The sequence below is a fragment of the Homarus americanus genome, unplaced genomic scaffold (assembly GCF_018991925.1).
Source record: "Homarus americanus isolate GMGI-L3 unplaced genomic scaffold, GMGI_Hamer_2.0 scaffold48220, whole genome shotgun sequence".
In the NCBI taxonomy this organism is placed as follows: Eukaryota; Metazoa; Arthropoda; class Malacostraca; order Decapoda; family Nephropidae; genus Homarus; species Homarus americanus.
Window position 1 is genome coordinate 1450609 of NW_024755060.1, and position 16323 is coordinate 1466931.

At 37.5% G+C, this 16323-nt stretch overlaps 2 protein-coding genes across 4 annotated transcripts; one reads left to right on the forward strand and one right to left on the reverse strand.

The window, feature by feature from the left end:
• The first annotated feature begins 21 nt into the window (after positions 1 to 21).
• LOC121856349 (PR domain zinc finger protein 15-like) lies at positions 22 to 16296 on the forward strand. Of its 3 annotated transcripts, none has more exons than XM_042351852.1 (8): positions 22 to 720; positions 6560 to 6744; positions 7356 to 7641; positions 7828 to 8051; positions 8554 to 8784; positions 9642 to 9797; positions 10303 to 10398; positions 11011 to 16296. In XM_042351852.1, the coding sequence occupies exons 2-8, from the start codon at positions 6601 to 6603 to the stop codon at positions 13771 to 13773; spliced, it is 3900 nt and encodes a 1299-aa protein (XP_042207786.1). In that variant the 5' UTR covers positions 22 to 720; positions 6560 to 6600; the 3' UTR covers positions 13774 to 16296. The 3 variants fall into 3 exon arrangements, with proteins under 3 accessions (XP_042207786.1, XP_042207785.1, XP_042207788.1); XM_042351851.1 differs by lacking the exon at positions 22 to 720 and adding an exon at positions 5623 to 5802; XM_042351854.1 differs by lacking the exon at positions 22 to 720 and adding an exon at positions 6096 to 6430.
• Positions 1107 to 5541, reverse strand: LOC121856352 (sperm-associated antigen 7-like). The gene is made up of 6 exons (XM_042351861.1): positions 5375 to 5541; positions 4484 to 4551; positions 4272 to 4360; positions 3509 to 3680; positions 3187 to 3343; positions 1107 to 2540 (listed from the first exon to the last, which is right to left on the reverse strand). The coding sequence occupies exons 1-6, from the start codon at positions 5451 to 5453 to the stop codon at positions 2401 to 2403; spliced, it is 705 nt and encodes a 234-aa protein (XP_042207795.1). The 5' UTR covers positions 5454 to 5541; the 3' UTR covers positions 1107 to 2400.
• Positions 16297 to 16323: the final 27 nt, after the last annotated feature.

Consider the following 16323-nt stretch of genomic DNA (forward strand, 5'->3'; position numbering starts at 1 on the left):
TACTTTTGTGTAATAACTAGCCAGAGTGAAGAACTCAGGAGCAGTCTGGGTAACTATAATCCTTAATTGTGAGAGAGAAGTATTGCATTTTCCTATTTCTATCTTTATTAGTATTTTTCACATTGCTCAAGCCAGTAATAGTGCTTTGTTGTTTACTAAATGCTCCAGATGTGATGCTAGTAACTGCTTCAACTGTCATGCTAGTAACTGCTTCAACTGTTATGCTAGTAAATGCTTCAACTGTCATGCTAGTAACTGCTTCAAATGTCATGCTAGTAACTGCTTCAACTGTGATGCCAGTGTTGGGTTTGTTTTGTCTACTCTAGTTGTATTAGCAGTGGCAACACACCAGCTACAGCCACTTACCTGTACTTCTGTCAACTTTAAGGATGATTTTATCCTTTACATCTCATAGTTTTACCATTATTATTATTTTACAGATTCTTTGTAAATCCTGGATAATTTTAAACTCTTACTTTATATTTTACATATTTTAGCATGGCTTGTAATTATAGACACATGGCTGCAGTAGTTAGTTCCAGCTTTGTAACTGTTAGAGGGGAATGAGTGACCACATCACCAAGCTTCCCACTTCCCAAAAGCATCTCCTTTTCAGAGTGTCAATCCACCATCTGTGACATGTAGGAACAAAGACGAACTGCTGTTTCTGGCCTAACAAGCTGAAAATCACAGGAGTAATACATCCTTGGACATATCCCGGTAAGCCTTGATGGTAGGAAAAGATTGACTCCGCTGCCTAATGCACAACATATGAGCCTAGGCACTTAGTTTCTTCTCATAATAGAGGTGAGTCTTTAAGATGATGAGTGAGTCGTGTAGTGTTGCATGTCTTCATTAGTAAGTGTAGTTTCTTAGACCCATTATTAAAGGTTAGAATTGTTATGGTAGGGTTGTATAGTCTTGAGTTTGATCCCAACAGATTTTGAAAAGTAGTTGGTCATAAGGAACTTTGTATAGTGTAATGGTGTCCACACAATTCTTTAACTACCTTCTCTTAACATTAACTACAATACTAATAAACAACTGTATCATCAGAATAACCATCTCAAACTTATAATTAAAAAAAGGTGTTTTAGAAAAAGGTCTTATATCTAACATTTTAATTATTCTGTACAATATTATCTGGCGAGAATGAAAGTCAAATTTGTAGGTGTAGGAGACCATGTATGAGTGATGCATGGCCCATTGATGTAAAATTATATAGTATTCAGAAATTTACATGATATAATAATTGTATCCCACAGAAATTAGTAAATGATTTTGAGTTTAATAACCATAATGGCAGATGTTACCATAAATATATCCAAGAGTTGAGAGCTATCCTGAGTTATTTCACTAATATTGTTTTATTAAAGTTAACATCCACTAAATGAGTCAAAACACGAGCTACACCAACAGGTTCATGACCACATTTATGGTTGATCGGAGATACTCGCACGGCACCACCGATCTGAGCTATATAGGTACACCATGTAGCTTAGCTATGTCTATGGACAGATGTACAGACAAAACTATACTTAACAATCTAATAGACTGCTGTTTAAACTCTGAAATAACTGCACAAGGATCAACAAACAATATAATTTTTATTGTTAATTACTGCACCCTGAAACACTCCCTGCTCCATTATAAATTTATTAACCATTAAAAAACACTTAATAATTTTTAAGGCAAAGAAATTAAGTCATAACATTTTAAATTATGAAAAATGGAGCAGGTGTTCAGGGCCTCAACACCACACTGAGCCTTACTACTGCATATCTTGTTTAATCAGGCATTATTTTCTTCTATATTATTTTAAAAGTATCAACTCTCCTTAAATACAGGAACTGGGAACATAAATAATTATCAGGATGGTGTTATCTGAGCTTCCCTCTTAAGGAAAAGGTGTTTGGAGGGTTAATATCAATCTTGGTAACTTAACTTGTACAACTATCTTACTTCTACAACCTGTTCACAAAAACACACCTTTTGGTTGTTCTTGTACAATACTCGACCTCACCAATCATTGTATGATGTACAAGGTATAATCTTCCTTCAGTCATAGTGGAACTTATATCACCTGAACATAAAGTCAGTTGAACTACCTGGAGGGTTTTTCACTACCTGAATACAGATCTCATAAACTTTATTCTGTATTCCTCCTAAAAATATAAATCACATGAATGATCCAAAAGACAAAATGTCCAATTAATGTTTATACTAAAATACGTAATCATAGTCTTCATGGAACATTCTGGAGAAAAATCTGAAAATCTCACTCTTCACAAATGTTGAAAACTTTCAACATAACTTAAAGGTACTTATGGTATCTAAAGGTTCAGTATATAAAGGGCATATACCTTAAAGAAGTTAACAACATACTAATGCCAATAAATGTTACGGCTGTGCCTCATTTCCGCTCTGGGTGTCATTTTCTGTTCCTTCCTGTTCTCCTTGTTCACGCTTCATTTTCTTGGCTCTGATATCTGCTAATGCTTCTTCTATAGTTCTTTTGTCCTTCTTTAGTTCACTGCGAACTGGATAACATAATATACATTAGAATACAGGGTAAATACCATATAGTTTTTGTGGACTGCCCTGCTAAAGCTGGAGATCCGCTCAGCAATACAGTTGTTTGTGTGTGTGAGTCCTTCAAGTTTATTGATGTAATAACTCAGCCATCACAGGATAGAGTTTATGTGTAGTTGGTGCAGGTAAGGTAACCTTTGAACATGAGCTGCAAAGCTTATTACTGTATCTTAAAATGTATAAACTAGGTACATAATTTACCTATACTGTACTGTACTTCATTGTTACCAACAGATCACAGCATTACCTCCTGCTTATTCTTGCCAGCCTTTCTCAGCTACAGCAAAGGATGGCCAGAATCAAGAGCCACAAACTCTCTCAACACATTCAGTGTCATTCTTTCTAACTGGCACCCAGTTGAACTTCAAAACTACTGGTTGCTACATTTTCGTCATTTATGCACATTATTGCTTCTTAGAAGTCCATCTCTACCCCGTCCAATACTTCTCTCGTCCCATCTTTCCACGCCATCTCTTCTCTCACCAATTATACACTCTTAACCAATTCTTTTCTCTCCATTCTACCATCAACTTGGTGGGCTTTGCCTTAACACTACCAGAAAATTAATATAAATAATTAGCAATACATACGCACCATAGCCAAACTGTTTATTAACTTCTAAGATTCTTGCCGATTCCTTGCCGGTCTCTTTGCCCACCAAACGCTCGTACTTCTCGATGAATTTGCTAGAGCCGGGGTCCTTCTTCATCTGTTGTGCCCTCACCTTGTCCTCCTGTTGTTGTTTTTCTTTCTGATATGTCAGTAAAACAGGAGACGCTAAGTTGTTGTTAGTTTTGGTTTTATTTACTACTTATATACTGTATCTCATTTATATTATCAATTGTTACCACCCATATCATCATGCATATAAACCTGGTCGTCAAATTCTACTTAAGGAAACTTCTGGTGTAATTACAAGTAGTGCTGTTTCCTTTGCCTTCTCTGGGTCCCACTCGTCTCCATTCTTATAAGCCTCCAGTTCATCCTCAGTCAGTGGGTATTCTTTCTTGAACACCATCACATGACGGTCAACATCCTCGTTGCCAAAAGCATAGGTGGTGAGGCCAGCAACATCCGCTACGTCACGCCTATGGACAGACCCCACGATGATGAACAGTATTTATCTTGGTATAAATTAATCAAGGCAAGTAAGAGTTGTGAGTGCAGAGTTAGAAATTTTATAGTGAACCGATTCAGCCAAGAACATTAATTAATTTAAAGTACGTAATGGTACACAAATTTTTCAAAGGGAATACTGAAACTTTTAATTAGCCCATCTTACAAAAACTTGAACTTTAGGATCAGCTCACTTATGGGTTTTATTGATGTAACCCAAACACACACAAAAAAAAACATCTTAAGTTTCAATCCAATACATTATCAAACACTCAACTCTACTTATTTCTGAATTGGCACTTTTTGAAAATTCTATCATTATAAAAGCATGGAGAGGGAAAGGTCATATATATATCTACCTTGTTTATCTATCTCTGAGAAGTAATTATGGAGCTAGATTTATGGACAACTTCTGGATAGAGTTAATGGTGTGGCTGGGCAATATGTGGAGAGATAGAAGTGATAATGAAAGGTTGTGTGGTAATACTGTATTGGTGTTTTGGATAAGACTGTGATTACTGCAGCTACCGAGGACAATCCTAGCTTAAAAGTAGTCTTCTTACACAATGCTTCTTGCCACTCTCTCCATTGGTTCAAATTTCTTCTTCATTAGGGTGACATTCTGAATAAATCTATTTACTCGTTCTTCAATCTGGAATAAAAGGAATTTAAGTCTGTATTAATAAGATGTGAACAGATACACACTTCCATATTTCTTTATTTCACATATTATAACAAAAAAGTAGAACTGTGTTATTGAAAAGAAAAAACTCACATGCTTTCTGAATTGGTTTAATCTTTCTCTTTCCTTGCTTTTGGCCTCTTCAACTGCTTTCTGTTGCTCTGTAAACAAGAAACTGATATTGTAACACAAGGTAAGGAAAGCAAAGTGATCACTGATAAGCTACTGTACATTCGAAAAGACTCAGGAATTTATACATCTGCCTTTCCAAAGAAATTTATACAAAAAAAGAGTTGTCTGAAAAAAGCAAAAGGCATGACTGATCCTGAAAGCACTTTTTATGATCGAGTCTGGATCAGATGACTTGTTTGATGCCTGAGAATAATTCAGAGCAAAAATCCAGTCAGTTTTCAATCTTTGAATAAATTAAAAATGTCTCATATGCAGGTAAATTTTTTTACAAACGCCTATCATAAAGTGAAAAATATATTGAATAGTATCATTAAGAAATACAGTTTTACTGACTCCGTTAGAAGTTTTGAGATTAAAATTGTAGCATCTCCTGCATTGAAAAATATTCTTGTATTTCTCTTATAACTAATAAAACTATCATAAATGTGTGCGATCAATTTGGTTTCATTATTTAGAAATAGTGTTTTGTTGTTTCTCATGTTGGTATGGGACTTAGAGTTCAGGATTATGGTTGTAGATCTAAATAACTCAACTGTCTTTAACTCTGAAAGGAGATTAGTTAAGTTTCGTCAGTCAAGATATATTATTTGACTAAAGAATGCAGGGAGCAACATTAATCAAAAGAAAGAACTAGTGCCAGATCTAATGGTGGCCTATAACTAAACAAATCCCTGGTACTTTATCGTGGTAAGTTGTGCTTCAGGCAGGTGGCAAAATTGAACTTCAAAACCCAAATATTTTTTCCACATCGAACTTAATTAAGCTTTGTCCTCTCCGCTGACTAAATGTTACCTCTTATTAGTTTCTTATGTTTATCATTCATGCTCGGCGGCTTATCCATTTTGCTCATTATAGAGTCTAGGAGGTCCATGGTGTGAGGTAGAGGTAGTATTAACTCTTAAGGTGAGGGTCTGAGCTGCCAGGTTCAGTTAGTAAACAACTCAACGTTAACACTCACACACTCGCTAAATAAATTCCTACTTAATATTATTCCAATGATATTTTAAGATATTTAATATTTATATCATTTAGTAATTATTAATTTATGGTATATTGTGAAGTTAGTAATATATAATAAGAGTTGTATGAGGAGTAAATGATGTTAGAGAGTTGTTGTGGGTCGAGGAGGTAAATAAGTAGCGGACTTCCTCCTCCTGGGTGTGCTGGACCTCTGGGCTCAGGGACTCCACTTACAGCCTTCTAATTACTTTATTGGAAAGGTAATGTCGTATTCAAACCTCTCAATGATATTTTGGATGTTTGTCTCAATTCTGAATAACCATTGAAAAGTAAACAATGCCCAGTTAAATTTAAATAGTCAGCTGTTGGTTCATTATCAGTTGTCTAGTTTGATTTGATATTATTATTCACGGGATATATATATTGGTTATATCAGTTGGCTTATATCTCTGATTCTGATGCCGTTATAATATATGAAAAGATATGATGATTATGTTTAAACTCTTACCTGTTGTGATTATTTGAGTGATGGTTTATTTTAACGTGTTCTCAGAGGATAACTAAACCAGTGAAGTTTTTATCATTGTGGTAATCCTTCTTAATCATAGACGGGCAATCTTATATTTGGTTACTATAAATGACTGAACCATTATTATATATGCCAGTTCACCCAGAAGATTATTGATATTGGAACAGCTTATTGAGAAATGTTGTGGAAGACCATTGAGAGGAGAGTAGACAAACACTGATAAGAACACGGTATTAAGTTCAGTTTTGGCCAAGGAAGACAAATTATGAGAAACAAATGGTCAAGAATCATCCCCTCAGACACCTAGGCTTCTGTAGGTGTGGTCTTACAGGAATCAACTGCATCCACTAACAACCCAAGTAATATTATGCTCAGTTCTCACTCTATGAAAGGTAGTAAATGACAGGAAGAGCAATAATTGTAAAACTTGCTTCATGTATTGTAAACTTTATGAAATATTTATTTATTTTTTTAAATTTTATTTTCAGATTTGTCGAGTTTTTCGCTGCGTGTCGTCTAATGCAACAAAATGGTGGACTTGGGTGGGGGAACGAGGGAACGTTTCCAAGACTTAGGCACAGAGGAGCCTGATGATGTGTTGCCTCTAGACTCAACAGTGAGCTATTACTCCCACCACACATCACGACCTTCCTCGTGGCGCCAGTCACTACAGGTCAGTTCTTCCCACTGCTACAGGACGTTACCAATTTTATATCATATATTTATAGAGGCCTTAAACACAAAGCTTCCATAGTTTAAAACAAACATGAATTTCTGAAGTAATGTTTGTTATTTATGTGTCATTACAGAGATATTTTGCTGTTAAATTTTCTGAAACTATTTTGTCTTATGATTTAATTATAGCTGTGTGATATAAGGTAATGATCTCTAGATATTCCTCACAACTTTGGTTCTTGGGGAGATACATAGTCATCCATTCTTGGCCTTTTATTTATTGTTTTTGTAGGACTTTTATCATAGGTTTGTTTATAGTGTCTGTGGTTAATTTTTTGCTTAAGGTTAAATTGACTCATGATGAAGTTAAGATATTTTATCCAGATATAAGAGATTACTTGTGAGCTTCTCTCTTAGCTAATTCTCACTGACAAGCTAAGTTTCTCATCTGAAGCACATGCTGATTTGAGAGCAAAATAACATACTGTATTAATTAAATAAGAATAATAGCATTTTAATTACCTGTGGCTGTTATTAGATATATGTAAACACCATGATGCCTCTCAGCTGTAAAGTCCAGTGAAGGTAACTAATTCTCCGTCCATCCAGGGTCAAGACGTTACCGCCCGACACAGTCTTCTGGACTCCATGCATTATGACTTAATTCAGATCAAGAATGATCCTGAAAATCTCTCAAGACTATGCAACAGCAGCAGCTCCCTGGTGACTGTGCCGGGATCCTCTGTGTCATCGCTGGAGGCTGCAGAGGATGCTCGAGCAAAAGGGCAACTGCTTCAGGAAATTACCCGCGTTGCCGAGACATTCGAGCCGGGCGGATGTTACCGCAATTATACTCTAGCTCCTGATCCACCAACCCACACAGAATATAATTTACGTACGTATTATGTATTTTCCTGGGCAAGAACCTGATGCTCTTTATGTTTGTTATGTTGTATAATTAATATTCCTGGGGATAATGTACACATATTGTTTTTGAAATGTGTAATGATAGGTGAGACTACTGCCACTTAGAAAAATATAAGTTACTTCTTATTAATTAATTTAAATATTTGACGTGAAGTTTCAGACTCGCCTCAGTGGTCATGGAGTCGTGGCCCAGGTGAGGATAGGAACCTCACAGGGTCAGGAGGGAACCTACTGGTGGGGAGCAGCCAGTCCACTGACACACTCATCACCTCCCTCCAGTATACTGTTCCATCACATCTCATCCAAGACACATTCTCAGCACACCTTCCCTCCATATCTGTAGCTCAGCCGCCCACATCCGTCCCGACGTGCTCGTCTGTAAGTTCTGTTCTTCTTTTACAAGTTGCTCGGTATAAAGGAGCAGTTATATACTGTATAGTCAAAGACATGAACTTGAAGATGGAATTGCTATTGTTTTAAAATCCACATCTAAAGATTTTTGTAAAATCACATTACAAGTACATTTTGTATTCAAATACTGTATCCCTAGTTTTTGTTGATCATGAAGTACAGTATCTGCCATTAATACTGTATCATACAGTCATTGTAATCCAGCAGATGTTCTGGGTGTTAGAATTGGATATTTGATACTTGAGGAGCATTGATAACCAATAACAATTGTTTGGAAGAAATTTTGCATTAATGATTCAGACACTCTGAGAAGTATTGACTTTGTTTACATTGAAGAATATAGTTTATTTTTGTGAATATTATATAATTTGACCTTAATTATCCCATTTTTCTTCAATCCACTTATATATAGCATTACATGTAGTACTTAAATTGAGCTCCCATGAAAATAATTGTTTTCCTTCCTCAGATGCAGCGGTCTCCTCCAACATCATCAGCACTCGACCTCTCACCTGGTCCTCCCCCTACGGCCCACCAGCTACCTCCATTACAGCCTTCACTCATGAGCCAGGCACCACCCACCCATGTGTCTACCATCTCCCCTCCTCCCTCAACACATCAACTGCCTTCTCTCATTGCACTGGACATTACTCCTCAGGCTCTGTCATCACACCACACATTAGATGACACCCTGGATCTGGTGAGGAGAAGTTTGTCATTATAAACCTAGACATAAGTGCAGTCATCATCTCAGGTACCATGAGATGTATCACAATAACTAACTATTTGGACTTATGATGTTTTTATTTTGATGATATTAATTTTAAACTTTCAGAGATTTGTAAAATATCCATTTGAAATTGTTGTACAGTTCTCATTTAGTTTATAGATGCATTGCAATACTGTACAGACAGTCCTTGAGTTTTGTATGGGTTAGGTTAAAACACAACCCAGCTCATTCAAAACAACATTAATATCCCATAAATAACAAATAATGTGAAGGGGATGTTCCTGTTAGCCGGATTAATTGGTGCAGAGCTCTTCCGGGAATGAGAGATTTCCGGGTAATGAGACGACTCTCAAATCTGGAAAAATCCCACATCCCTGGAATTTTTCAGGGTATTGGGAAAATTTTCTTGGAATTTTCTAGAATTATGCATTATTTCATCCTTAGAATTTGCTCCCAGAACCAGAAATTTTTTTTGAGAGAGATTTTCCAGAATGTTCTCAGAAAATGCATCTGATTTTCAACCTCGGAAACTCGTTCACAGACCCATAATGGAGAGAATTTTTCCAGAAAAATTCCAAATCAATTTCAATTCCGGGTATTGAAGAGTTGTGGCTAACGGGGATACTAGTACTGTACTTCATAACTAAAGTGATGTTAAACAATATAAAGCACAATAATGTATAAAATGGAAGTTTAATTACAGATTTTTTGGATGAATATATTGGGATCCTGTTAGTAAGTACTGTACTGTGGTGTTTGTGTTCCTGAGCATTACTTGTTCCTCAAGAAAAATTTTTTTCTTTTGGAAGTAAAAATTTTCCTTTCAGGTCCACTCTGATGAGCTGACAAGCAGGAAACAGAAGAAGGATCCTCTAGCAGTAGAACCATCTGAACCCAAGTCCTCACATCCTGTACAAACCTCTGAAAAGACATTCTTTTGTAAACATTGTAATGAAACATTTCCCCAAGAAGAATCACTTAAGGTTTGTATTGAAATGTATCTTTTATATCTGATGTATCATGAACCACTTGCATATGGGGTTCCTTCTCTGATGAATATATTTGTCCTGTATGAGCCAAAGTGTTGTCCCCATAGTGAAGGGGTTAAGGTGTTGAACTGTGCACTCACATTATATGACACTTATGTTGATCAAAGGACTTATTAATTGCAACATTCTTGTTTACAGATTGTAGAAAGGCTCTTTATTAACACTGATGGCTACCACTAATCAAACAATTACACAATCTAGCTGTTCTTGGACCTTCATTGACCTTATTGGCTTTCCAGTACTGTACTCACACCTCAGTCCATCTAAACTGTTATTTTTTGGTCTTCAGGTATATCATCTATTACACATACAAGAGTTTGGCAGAAGAAATAAACTTTTGTGAAGAATATATTAGTTTACTCCAATTAACCATATGTTTACTGTAGATATTTCCTGTGAATTAGTAACTAGAGGTATTAATGCTCCCCACCATCACCAGGTACACGAGTCGAGTCATTCCGGAGAGCGACCGTTCAGGTGTAATGAATGTGGCACAATGTTCTCAGCTAAGGCCATGCTTATTAGGCACAAGAAGGTAAAAAAAGTAACAACTCTAATATTTTTTCTTTTCTTATATAAACTAATGCTCTTGAGGCAGTGTCATAAGTCTCTTGATAAAATTATTCATATCTCATCCTGCTTCTAGACAGTCAGTGATATACCAGTTGTCATGTGTATGTCTGTCTATGATCTGCCCCAGTATCAGTTTTTTTTTTACCCTTCTACAAGAAAACTAAAGTATATCACAGTTTAATTCTCCTATTCTTCCATTTTTTATAATAGAACAAACCTTTATCAGCAGTGGTTGTAACATACATTCTCAGTGCCAAACCTCGTCGTTAGCAATATAATCATCGATAAGGGTATGGATAGTTACATGGTAGTTATAAATATAGTACACAAGTTGTTTCTCAATAACTACACCACTAGTATAGAGAGTAATCATCAGCAGTTCTCACGTTTAACTGGGTAAGACAGGTTCAGTGGAACTCTGGGTCATTCATGGGATAACAGCCAGGGATACTTTGATTAAATTGGTTTACACACACATGGTAGTAAAGTAATAATGGCAGTGGAAGGTCACAATAACATTACTGTGTGCCAACTGAATGTAGTTGTTGTCTTGACATTTTTCCTACTTTTACAGGTTCACACTGGAGAAAAACCGTACAGTTGTGATGAGTGCAAAACTTGTTTTACTGAAGCTGGTAGCTTGAAAGTACACAAACGACTGCATAGTGGTGAGAAACCTTTTAAGTGTGACCAGTGTGATGTTGCATTTAATGGAGCCGGCATGTTGGCCACCCACAAACGAAAACATACAGGGGAGAAGCCTTACAGGTGTAACGAATGTAGTGAAACATTCCGGCTCTTGTCCACTTTGAAGAGTCACAGACGGAGGCACACGGGTGAGAAGCCATTTACGTGTGAGGTGTGCAATTCGTCATTTACTCAGAGAGCAGCTATGCAACGTCATAAAAGAATCCATTCCAATCAGAAGCCGTGGGAGTGTGAACACTGTGGATTTAAGTTTCGTGAGAAAGAGAACCTAAGGAAGCACGTTGCTCTTCACAAAATCAAATTACAACACATGTGTAAAATTTGTGGTGAAGGGTTTAACCAGGCTAAAAAATTAGAGATTCATAAAATGGTCCACAATGGAGGCGATCGACCGTACCGATGCAATAAGTGCCCGTCCACTTTCACCAACTCTAAATACTTGACACAACACAAGAAACGTGTTCACGACAGGAAAGGAGCAGTTCAGTGTGAAGAGTGTAATGGTACATTTAAGAGGAAAGAAATTCTGATCTCACACATGAGAATACACACAGGTGAACGTCCTTATGTGTGTGAAGAATGCGGTGCTGCATTCAATCAGAGAGGAACTCTAACAAAACACATCAGGACTCACAGTAATAGTGTGCCTGCCACTGAGAATGATAAATGTGATGATCTTTATGAATGTAGAACTTGTAATCATGTTTTTCTGGATAAAATGTCTTATGAGCATCACATGCACAAACACCATGTGGTGGAGGATGTTTCCTTCAGTTGTCCATCGTGCAGCCTCGGCTTCTCCAGTCAGAAGGAGTTAGTGCTGCACATGAGAGCAGACCATACAGTACAAAGAACTGCACGAGGTAGTGTAGGGTCTGACCCAGATGTTGATGACAGTAGTGAACATATTAGGGACAAATATATGTGCGAAGATTGTGATCAAACATTTTTCCGAAAGCGACAGCTTAAGGCCCACAAAAAGTATTGCCGGTGTAGTTATTCATCCCTAAAACCTGAATCCCCGGAGGATGTAAAGACTGACACATCTTTCCGGGGTGATACCAAAGAAGCTGATCCCATGAAACTTTTAACGGCAGTGTTGGCTGTGACAGATAATAGCTCTAGTGAAGGTCTTGGCTATCAACACACTGTTGGTCGAGGACCACCATCTTCCGTGGAACAACCTCATCAGCGTTACCCGTCACCATCAGTCCCTCCCACAGTAGATCAACCTCATCAGCGTTACCCGTCACCATCAGTCCCTCCCACAGTAGATCAACCTCATCAGCGTTACCCCTCACCATCAGTCCCTCCCACAGTAGATCAACCTCATCAGCGTTACCCGTCACCATCAGTCCCTCCCACAGTAGATCAACCTCATCAGCGTTACCCCTCACCATCAGTCCCTCCCATGATAGAGGAACCTCTACAGCGTTACCCCTCACCTCCCTCAGTCCCTGCCACGGTAGATCAGCAACTGCATCGTTACCCCTCACCTCCCTCAGTCCCTCCCACAGTAGAGGAACCTTTACAGCGTTACCCCTCGCCTCCCTCAGTCCCTCCCACGGTAGATCAACCTCTTTATCGCTACCCCTCACCTCACATCCTCTCTTCAGATGATTCTCTTTACACCCAACAACTCCACATCCACCACCAACAGACTCACGTACAGCAGCAGCCATCACAACAAGAATTACACCTCTCACATCCATCCCGTCAACAACAGCCTTCACAAGACCACCTGCACCAACTGTCACATCAGCAAGTCACTCTGCAGCAGTTGTCTCAAGATAGTTTACAGCATTTGTCACATCTGCAGCAGTCATCACAAGATCTTCAGCGGCCAAATCATCAACAAGATCTTCTGCAGCAGGAGCATACCTCTCTTCACCAGTCATCACGACACCATGATCATTTACAACAACCACCACGACAGGACCACATCCATCAACTGCCTCAAGAACATGATCATTTGCAGCATCCCTCCAGACATGAGACTCATTTACAGCATGTTACAGATCCCGATCAGTTACAGCAGCCTTCAAGATTACGCAGTATCCTTATGCAGCATCCTTCCAGACAACACAGTCATTTGCATCAGACTACAAGACAGCAAGATCATTTACAACAATCTTCAAGACAGCAAAATCAATTACAGCATCAGACACAACAACCCACTCAGTTGCAGCAGACAGATCAATTACATGAGAGCCTCAGACAACAAGACCACTTACAAAATCACCACCTACAGTTTGACCAAATTGTCCAACAACAATTTTTTAAAACAAGTTCACTGCCATTGTCCAGCCAACACCATCATCATCACCATCACCATCATCATTCCCAGCAGCTGCAGTCACATGATCAGCTTGATCAAAACATGCATCCCCAGGATGAACTCCACCACAATCTTGAAGACTGTGATGATCTTGGTCCAAGTATACATCACCAAGACCAACAGGAACCAAGTGAGAGCCACCTGCATGCTCACCAACTTCTTGAGTTGAAACACGAAGATCTGAGAGAGGCCGAACACGACCATCGCCGCCACCACCACTTATCTCGTCCCAGCTTGGAAAGTTCTCTCAGTGTAAAGATTGAAAGTATTATCAGCTTGACTTCCACTTAGTTTACAATAAAGCAGCTATTGATGTTCAAACAACAGACCGAGACTGATTCAGTGTGAGTAGTGTGGTGACTCCCACTCAGGTGACTTGTTCATATTAAGCACTACAGTACAGTACAGTACTTAGCAACAAGAGTTACTAATGTATTTTCTGAGATGACTCGGGCAGCATTAAAAGATTTAAAAATATGTTCAGTTTTATAATAAAATAATTATGTGCACATGTATTTTTTCTTCTTTGTTGGATTAATAAGAGAAAAGATTGTGTTTCTCGGTGATATGACAAGACAGTGATGGTGTTAATTGTAGCCGCAGCACAGTACAGTACATGTACAGCATTTTGAATCATGTGACGTGATGCATCAGTAGAGATGAGTATGAGATTTTTGGGAGGTGCCTGAACAGGATAGTTAATGTGACGTATGACAGTTTATTGCAGCTCAAATTTTGTCTCAAGCCATTAAGAACAAAAAATTGTTCTCTGTTCGTACATGATATTCTCATTTCAGTTATAAGAGATTACACAGGCCATGGTGGGAGATGCAGTGTCCTGAAAAGTCCATCTTCACTGTTAGAGGCTGAGTAAGTAGGAGGCAACTAGTGCTTTAGTTTTCCAGTAAAATTGAGTAAATTCAAGATGATTAAAATTGTTTACCATTTGCGCCAGTGACAGTAGTGGTAGAAATAATGAATTCATCAACAAATACTGCAGTAAAATTTAGTGATTTGGAGGTAGTGTAGTGTAGTACTGTAATAAGCTACTGTGTGTCTGTGGTGTAAGATGTGGCTAATATTTGTGAGGGTGCACAGTGTCATATGGCTCCACTACACCTTTATCTCTTCATTAAGTCAGGATTGGAGAGACAGCTGATACATTCTTTTAATCATGATAAAAACCAAGACAAAAGGTTATACATTAAACTCTGGCCCATCAGTAACCAGAATACTTCATTAGCCAATATTTTCGATATATCAATACAATTCACCATCTCAATGACCGACAGTCTTGCTGAATGTATCCGGAACTGTGTCTTACGTAGGTTTGAAAATCACGGGCAGCTACTGTAAGCCACAACACAACCAACAAACTCATACACATTATTTCACCAGCTTCCTGCATCATCATATTTAGAGTTGATTTTACTAACACTGTAAAATACATATTATTTCTCATATACATGGAGATATATTACATAAATAAAGGTTAACTAATACTTTATTTTAATGGAATTTGCCGATTTATAGTCCTGGCCGTTAATAGAACGTATGCCCGTGAATATTCAGGGATTTGTGTTGGGTGTTATGTCACTAGTCTTCAGGTAGGGGAGGAATGGGTAAGATGCTAATGGTAATTTTGTTGTACAGGTTGTGAGACATTTTACTTTGCGATAATATTCAGTGTTAATTGACTAGATCGGTAATTCTTGAACGTGTTGTCTGTTTAGTGAGGAAATTTTCAAGTGTTAGTGACATATATTGTTAAAGAGATAATACTGAATGTAATGTTTCTATTCTGATAATGTGTGAGTACATACACGACATACATTATGTGTTTTACTGTAGTATTTAGACAAACTGTACTGTACCATTGTGACTGGTGGTAGATCATGTACAAAAGGTGTTCATCACAATTCAGAACATGTATACATAAAATACATTTATTAGTCATGTGCACTTTATCTCTGTTCTTATCATAATTTTTCATTTTATTTATTTACAGTTCTGCACAATCAAAGACAAAAGTCGTGTCGCGATTTAGTCTGAAGATTAAATATAACTCTTGCAACAAGGCAGAGCGCACCAAAAGTTTAGCTCATCGGATGTTTTCGCCAAATTTCACGACGCGACTTTTGTCTTTCATTGTACTACATATTTCTAATTTGAGTCTATATTAATTAATAATAATTTAGGGGAGAGAAGCTCAGCAAAGCTCAAATTCTCAGGGCTTAAAATAAGTGAAAACTTTTATTTGGAAGATCATGCAACTCAGTTTGGCTGTGATTATCAGCTTATACCATGTACTGTACTGTACTGTATTAGTTTATTGAGTTATTTATAAAATATTAAATTGTAGTGAAAAATGCACTTATTTGTTGCCCTAATAATGATCAAGTTATTATGAATTGTTGTACAAGTTAATAGACTAAGGTATATTTTGAGAGCATTAATAATGTTGGTGGGTGTTGATGATCTCAAGAGGAGTCACTCCTTTGTTGGACCACTGCCTCACCCGCCCCACCGACTCTCACTGACGACCACAGTGACATTGACTATTTTTTTTTTTACTATTTATAATGTACGGTAGTATTTTTTAAAAGGAAATGTTAGAAGTGAACAATATATTCCAAAGATTAATCACTAGTACTAAACTCACTATTCTAGGTATGACCAACTTAATCTATGCTGTAAATATAACAAATTTCTATTGTTCCATTTGTATAGGATTTTATATACCATATCATTAACAGTTATAAACCGTACCTACTATTTTAGAGGTATGGGGATTCAATAAAGGAAATTCCACTGTGTTTTAGTTTCATGGAAGCCTTTGGA

Bases quoted from the DNA above. Each gene is read 5' to 3' on its own strand.
- LOC121856352 (XM_042351861.1), bottom strand. From the start codon at position 5,453: ATGGACCTCCTAGACTCTATAATGAGCAAAATGGATAAGCCGCCGAGC. The intron at 4,552-5,374 runs GTAACATTTAGT...TCTTGTTTACAG, and splicing joins ACATAAGAAACTAATAAGAG to AGCAACAGAAAGCAGTTGAA. The intron at 4,361-4,483 runs GTGAGTTTTTTC...CTTTTATTCCAG, and splicing joins TAAACCAATTCAGAAAGCAT to ATTGAAGAACGAGTAAATAG.
- LOC121856349 (XM_042351852.1), top strand. From the start codon at position 6,601: ATGGTGGACTTGGGTGGGGGAACGAGGGAACGTTTCCAAGACTTAGGC. The intron at 6,745-7,355 runs GTCAGTTCTTCC...CCGTCCATCCAG, and splicing joins CGTGGCGCCAGTCACTACAG to GGTCAAGACGTTACCGCCCG. The intron at 7,642-7,827 runs GTACGTATTATG...TTTGACGTGAAG, and splicing joins CCACACAGAATATAATTTAC to TTTCAGACTCGCCTCAGTGG.